We start from the raw sequence: 7,338 nt of genomic DNA on the forward strand, positions 1-7,338 counted from the left end.
TTTTAACTTGACATATTTCTCGGTGATTGGTTGTGAGAAATACTGCCTTATTTTAGTTAATTATTGGTTCCTTGCCTTATTATACTACATTAATCATACCAATTTCTATTTTAATAATGAACCATTTTAAGTGTGGTTTTGTCCCCTTTTTTTTTTTTTTAAAGAGACTTCCACTGTAATTAAAGTTTGTATTTTATTGGTCTTCTTAGTGATGCTTGGAGTTACCCCTGTGGGAAATGTCATTGTAAATTCACAGCAAATGACTCACTTTCACGGTAACGTTTACAGTAATTTACCGTGAAATGTATTTTACAGTAACTGCAGAGCTGGGATTTTAAGGGTGATTACCAACTATTTGGTCAAGGAGCGCTAAATTGCGCAACCCAAAAGTTGGGTTGGGAATAACCCAACATTGTAGTTAGCATAACTCAGATTTTGTGTTAAATAATTCAACCCAATAGTTTGGTTGGGAATAACCCAACATTAAGTTATCATAACTCAACTTTTTTGGTTAAATAATTCAACCCAAAAGTTGGGTTGAAAAAATTAACCCAAAATGTTGAGTTAAAATCACTCAAATAAGGAGTTTGTCCTTTTCTGAACCAGCAGTTGGGTTAAAATTTGGTTATTTTTGACCCAACATTTTTTAGTGTGCACACACTAAAAATTGCTGGGTTATTTTAATAACCCAATTTATAGGTTGCGAGTGTTGGGTTCAAATTTGGAGTTATTTTTTAACCAACTATTTGGTCAAGGAGCGCTAAATTGCACAACCCAATAGTTGGGTTGGGAATAACCCGACATTGTAGTGAGCATAACTCAACTTTTGGGTTAAATAATTTAACCCAATAGTTTGGTTGGGAATAACCCAACATTAAATTATCATAACTCAACTTTTTGGTTAAATAATTCAACGTAAAAGTTGGGTTGAAAAAATTAACCCAAAATGTCGAGTTAAAATAACTCAAAAAGGGGTTTGTCCTTTTCTGAACCAGCAGTTGGGTTAAAATTGGGTCATTTTTGACCCAACATTTTTTAGTTTGCACACACTAAAAATTGCTGGGTTATTTTGATAACCCAATTTATGGGTTGCGAGTGTTCGGTTTAAATTTGGAGTTATTTTTTAACCAACTATTTGGTCAAGGAGCGCTAAATTGCACAACCCAATAGTTGGGTTGGGAATAACCCAACATTGTAGTGAGCATAACTCAACTTTTGTGTTAAATAAATTCAACCCAATAGTTGGGTTATGAATCAACCAACATTGAGTTAGCATAACTCAACTTTTGGGTTAAATAATTCAACACAAAAGTTTTGAGCTGAAATAATTCAAATAAGGGGTTTGTCCTTTTCTGAACCAGCAGTTGGGTTTAAATAAATAAATGATAAATGTGGTTATATTTAACCCAACATTTTTAGTGTGCACACACACAAAAATGCTGGGTTATTTTGATAACCCAATTTATGGGTTGCGAGTCTTGGGTTAAATTTTGGAGTTATTTTTAACCAACTTTTGGGTCAAGGAGTGCTAAATTGCGCAACCCAAAATTTGGGTTGGGAATAACCCAATATTGTAGTGAGCATAACTCAGCTGTTGTGTTAAATGTGCATTCCTCAACTTTCTCAGTCTTTTTTGCCACTTGTGTCAGCTTTTTTGAAACATTATGCAGGCATCAAATTCCTAATGAGCTAATATTTGCAAAAAAATAAAGTTTTCCAGTTTGAACGTTAAGTATCTTGTCTTTGCGGTCTATTCAATTGGATATGGTTGAAAAGGATTTGCAAATCATTGAATTCTGTTTTTATTTACCTTTTACACAAAGTGCCAACTTCACTGGTTTTGTACATTTATTAGGGCTGTCAAAAATAACAAGCCAACTCATGATTAATCACAAAAAAAATATCCCATTAATCATGGATAGTTGCAGATTAATCTCACATTTTTATTTTATTTTTTTTAAATTGTTATTACATTAATTTATTTGGAACTCCATTACATTAAGTGTGAATGGTTTACCCTGTAGGGGCCGCCAACAATTATCTGTTTCTCTGCTGTGGTCCTTATGAGTTGTAATACCCTTTTCCACCACTTGTGGCAGTAATGACAATATCAAACAAAAACGTCTGAAGCTAAAGTCATAGAGAAGTTTCAAAAGCGCAAAAACTACGACTAAAGTGGTGAAGCTGTATTTTAATTTATATTTAAATTTAATCGACAGTTAAGTTAAAAAATATTCATTATTAATTTAGTTTATTTATTTTAGCACAACATATTTGTATGTAAATGTTTTCTTCTTATGCCGTATCTTTGATTAGTACGTATTCTTCTAATCAGCCTGACCTAAGCCTAAGGTTTATGTGTTAAATAACAACATTTGCGATTAACACATGGTTCCATATCATTGAAAAACAAAAGTATGATCAGTGTTAATATTTAGGTGGGCCCCCCTGTAGTGGAAAGGTTGGGCCAGAAGTACAAAAATTTAAAGATAATACTTATTCCAATTATGTTTTTTAACAAATAAATTAAATACATTCAAGTTTTATACAAGTAAAACATTAAACAACATTTATGAGAACTGTATTTAATAATTATTTATTTATTTGCGGATGTATTTTATTTATTCATTGTTTTAATACTGAATGAGTAGTAAGAAATGTGTTGGTAATTGCTATGATAGGATTAAATAGGCTCTGCTTCTTCCGACTCCTTTTCGGACATGTTGTAATGAGAAACTGTAATTACATTATGTGATGTAATATAAGTTTATTCATGTTTTGAATACTGTAAACCATAACAATGACCAAAACTATTTTTAAAAAAAAGTTTGTTTATGACAGTTTTTCTCAAATAGTGCAATGATGGGACCCCTAGGGGCTCATTGGAGCCATTAACACTGGCTACATCGTTTTGATTTTTTTAAATATCCACATTATTTTATTAATTTTTTGTTTTGTAGGTTAAAGTATTTAATAGATTGCGTTAATGAGTTAATATTGATGATTAATTTTAAATTTTTAAACGAGCATGAAAACTGCTAAAATGAAGATCAGTCAGTGAAAAGCTCTTGTATTTTATTCTGAAAATCCTCAAGATGTTGCCGAAACTTTACACACCATTTTTCTAAACCAAAATATCTTGTTTAAATAGTTATTTTCTCAATTTAACATTTTTAAACGAGCATGAAAACTGCTAAAATGAAGATTAGTCAGTGAAAATCTCCTAAAACTAGGGACATTTCTTCAATCTTGGCAACCAAAATATCTTGTTTGAATAGTTATTTTCTCAATTAGCATAGAAAATGCTTGTCAGTGGAAAAACTCTTAAAACTCAGTATTTTATTCTGAAAATCACATGCAAGTTTTTAATCCAGCATCCTCAAGATGTTGCCGAATCTTTAAACACGATTTTTCTACACCAAAATATCTTATTTAAATAGTTATTTTCTCAATTTTAATATTTTTAAACTAGCATTAATACTGCTAAAATTAAGATTAGTCATTGAAAAGGTCTTAAAACTAAGTATTTTATTCTGAAAACAACTTGCAATTCTTAAATCGAGCATCCTCAAGATGTTGCAGAATCCTTAAACACGATTTTTCCAAACCAAAATATCTTGTTGAGTTATTTTCTCAATTTTAACATTTATATACTAGCATGAAAACTGCTAAAATTAAGATAGGTCAGTGAAAAGCTCTTGTATTTTATTCTGAAAATCCTCAAGATGTTGCCGAATCTTTACACACGATTTTTCTAAACCAAAATATCTTGTTTAGTTATTTTCTCAATTTTTACATTTTTAAACAAGCATGAAAACTGCCAAAATGAAGATCAGTCAGTGAAAAAAGCTCTTGTATTTTATTCTGAAAATCCTCAAGATGTTGCCGAATCTTTACACACGATTTTTCTAAACCAAAATATCTTGTTTAGTTATTTTCTCAATTTTTACATTTTTAAACAAGCATGAAAACTGCCAAAATGAAGATCAGTCAGTGAAAAAAGCTCTTGTATTTTATTCTGAAAATACTCAAAGATGTTGCAGAATCTTTAAATAAAAAATTTCTAAACCAAAATATCTTGTTTAAATACTTATTTTCTCATTTTTTACATTTTTAAACGAGCATGAAAACGGCGAAAATGAAGATCAGTCAGTGACAAGCTCTTAAAACTAGTATTTGATTCTAAAACAAAAATGTGCAATTCTTTAATTTAGCATCCTCAAGATGTTGCCAAATCTTTATACACCATTTTTCTAATCCAAAATATATTTAGTTATCTTCTCAATTTTAACATTTTTAAACTAGAATAAAAACTGCTAAAATGAAGATTAGTCAGTGAAAAGCTCTTGTATTTTATTCTGAAAACAACATGCAATTATTTAATCCAGCATCCTCGAGATGTTGCCGAATCTTTAAACACAATTTTTCTCAACCAAATATCTTGTTTAGTTATTTTCAAATTTTTAACATTTTTAAACTAGTATAGAAAATGCTTGTCAGTGAAAAGCTCTTAAAACTAAGTATTTTATTCCAAAACCAAATTTTAAATTGAGCATCCTCAACATGTTGCAGAATCTTTAAACGCGATTTTTCTAAACTAAAATATCTTGTTTAAATAGTTATTTTCTCAATTTTAAAATTTTTAAACTAGCATAAAAACTGCTAAAATGAAGATTAGTCAGTGAAAAGCTCTTAAAACTCAGTATTTTATTCTGAAAACAACATGCAATTCTTAAATCGAGCATTCTCAAGATGTTGCCGAATTTTTAAACACAATTCTTCTAATCCAAAATATGTTAAGCTATTTTCTCAATTTTAACATTTTCAAACGAGCATGAAAACTGCTAAAATTAAGATCAGTCAGTGAAAAGCTCTTGTATTTTATTCTGAAAATCCTCAATATGTTGCCGAATCTTAACACACAATTTTTCTACACCAAAATATCTTGTTTAAATACTTATTTTCTCAATTTTAACATTTTTAAACTAGCATGAAAATTGCTAAAATTAAGATCAGTCAGTGAAAAGCTCTTGCATTTTATTCTGAAAATCCTCAAGATGTTGCCGAATCTTTACACACGATTTTTCTAAACCAAAATATCTTGTTTAAATACTTATTTTCTCAATTTTAACATTTTTAAACGAGCATGAAAACTGCTAAAATGAAGATAAGTCAGTGAAAAGCTCTTGTATTTTATTCTGAAAATCTTCAAGATGTTGCCGAATTTTTAAACACAATTTTTCTAAACCAAAATATCTTGTTTAAATAGTTATTTTCTCAATTATGACATTTTTAAACTAGAATAAAAACTGCTAAAATGAAGATTAGTCAGTGAAAAGCTCTTGTATTTTATTCTGAAAACAACATGCAATTATTTAATTCAGCATCCTCAAGATGTTGCTGGATCTTTAAACACGATTTTTCTCACCCAAAATATCTTTAGCTATTTTCTCAATTTTAACATTTTAAACTAGCATGAAAACTGCTAAAATGAAGATCAGTCAGTGAAAAGCTCTTTTATTTTATTCTGAAAATCCTCAATTTGTTGCCGAATCTTAACACACAATTTTTCTACACCAAAATATCTTGTTAAATACTTATTTTCTCAATTTTGACATTTTCAAATGAGCATGAAAACGGCTAAAATTAAGATCAGTCAGTGAAAAACTCTTGTATTTTATTCTGAAAATACTCAATATGTAGCCGAATCTTTAAACACAATTTTTCTAAACCAAAATATCTTGTTTAAATAGTTATTTTCTCAATTTTAACATTTTTAAACGAGCACGACAACTGCTAAAATGAAGATCAGTCAGTGAAAAGCTCTTGTATTTTATTCTGAAAATCCTCAATATGTTGCCGAATCTTTACACAACATTTTTCTAAACCAAAATATCTTGTTTAAATACTTATTTTCTCAATTTTAACATTTTTAAACGAGCATGAAAACTGCTAAAATAAAGATTAGTCAGTGAAAAGCTCTTGTATTTTATTCTGAAAATCCTCAATATGTTGCCGAATCTTAACACACAATTTTTCTACACCAAAATATCTTGTTTAAATACTTATTTTCTCAATTTTGATATTTTTAAATGAGCATGAAAACGGCTAAAATTAAGATCAGTCAGTGAAAAACTCTTGTATTTTATTCTGAAAATCCTCATGATGTTGCCAAATTTTTAAACACAATTTTTCTAAACCAACATATCTTGTTTAAATACTTATTTTCTCAATTTTAACATTTTTAAACGAGCACGAAAACTGCTAAAATGAGGATCAATCAGTGAAAAGCTCCTAAAACTAGGGACATTTCTTCAATGTTGGCAATAATTTAATGTGATTAATCATGATGAATCCACATTTACCTGAACTGGGGTGCAGAGTCCCCCCTGAGTCCGTAGAAGCCCGCCGACAAGGTGAGCAGCCAGTAGGGCACAAAAGCCCCCTGCTCGCACTCCAGGTACGGCGCGGACCACTTGATGTGGTTCTGTTCCAGCAGGTGGACTCCAGTCTTGGACTTGTGCGTGTGTGCTCTCCTCCCGTCCCTGAACTCGTTGAACCACTCGGACTCGGGGCTGCGGCTCCTCAGCAGCCGGTGCGCGGAGCCGGAGAGGTCGCGCAGCACCACCCGCTCCTCGCTGCGGGTCGCCTGCAGGAAGACGTGCGGGCTCGGCGTCGGCGCGTCCCCGTGGAGGCTCACCACCGCCCGGTGGATCTTGGGGTCGCCCTCCAGGATGCTGCGGACCAACGCGTGGTACCAGAGCAGGTCGGCGCCCTCCCCGGACCTGTTGTTGGCCTGCAGGATCATGCTCAGGAAGTTGGTGGCGTGCGTCACGGTCTCCAGGACGCCGCGCAGCGGGTAGTGCGAGGCGGCGTGGAGGCCCCCACGCAGGCTGCTCAGCTCGTACCTCCGCGAGCAGTTGACCTGCCTCAGCGCGGCCGAGTCGCCGCTGTGGAGGAAGGCGGTCACCACCCGGGGGAGGTCCTCCTCGATCTTGTGCGCCACCACGGCGCGCGCCGTGGGCTGGTGGGGCGGCTCCCGGTTCGCGACGTGGGTACCAATAACCGCGTTGTCGTCCGACCACTCCACGTACCCGTAATTGGAGCCCAAAACGAGCCCCGTGTGCAGGAGCACGACCAGGAGAGCCATCCTTCAAAGCCACTTTTCAGCGTGATTTTTACCCCCTCAATGCGCCATCCACTCACCCACTCGCTGGAATCCACGAGAGTGGAAAAAAATAAAATAATAATAATTCTGTAAGTTATCTACGGTTCCGTCATTTCCCCTCCCCTCGACGTGAGAAAATCCCCGGGAGGAGTCGCCCACGACCATGTGTG

The 7,338-nt window shown here is 33.9% G+C and overlaps 1 protein-coding gene across 1 annotated transcript in view; it reads right to left on the reverse strand.

Annotated features, from left to right (window-relative positions):
* Positions 1-7,338, reverse strand: part of gpr158b (G protein-coupled receptor 158b) — a 155,732-nt gene extending 148,394 nt beyond the window's left edge. Inside the window, exon 1 of the mRNA XM_061934998.1 lies at positions 6,366-7,338. Within this exon, the coding sequence (XP_061790982.1) occupies positions 6,366-7,150 (785 nt within the window). The 5' untranslated portion in view covers positions 7,151-7,338. The remainder of the gene's footprint in view (positions 1-6,365) is intronic.

The sequence above is a fragment of the Nerophis lumbriciformis genome, linkage group LG03 (assembly GCF_033978685.3).
Source record: "Nerophis lumbriciformis linkage group LG03, RoL_Nlum_v2.1, whole genome shotgun sequence".
NCBI classification, from domain to species: Eukaryota; Metazoa; Chordata; class Actinopteri; order Syngnathiformes; family Syngnathidae; genus Nerophis; species Nerophis lumbriciformis.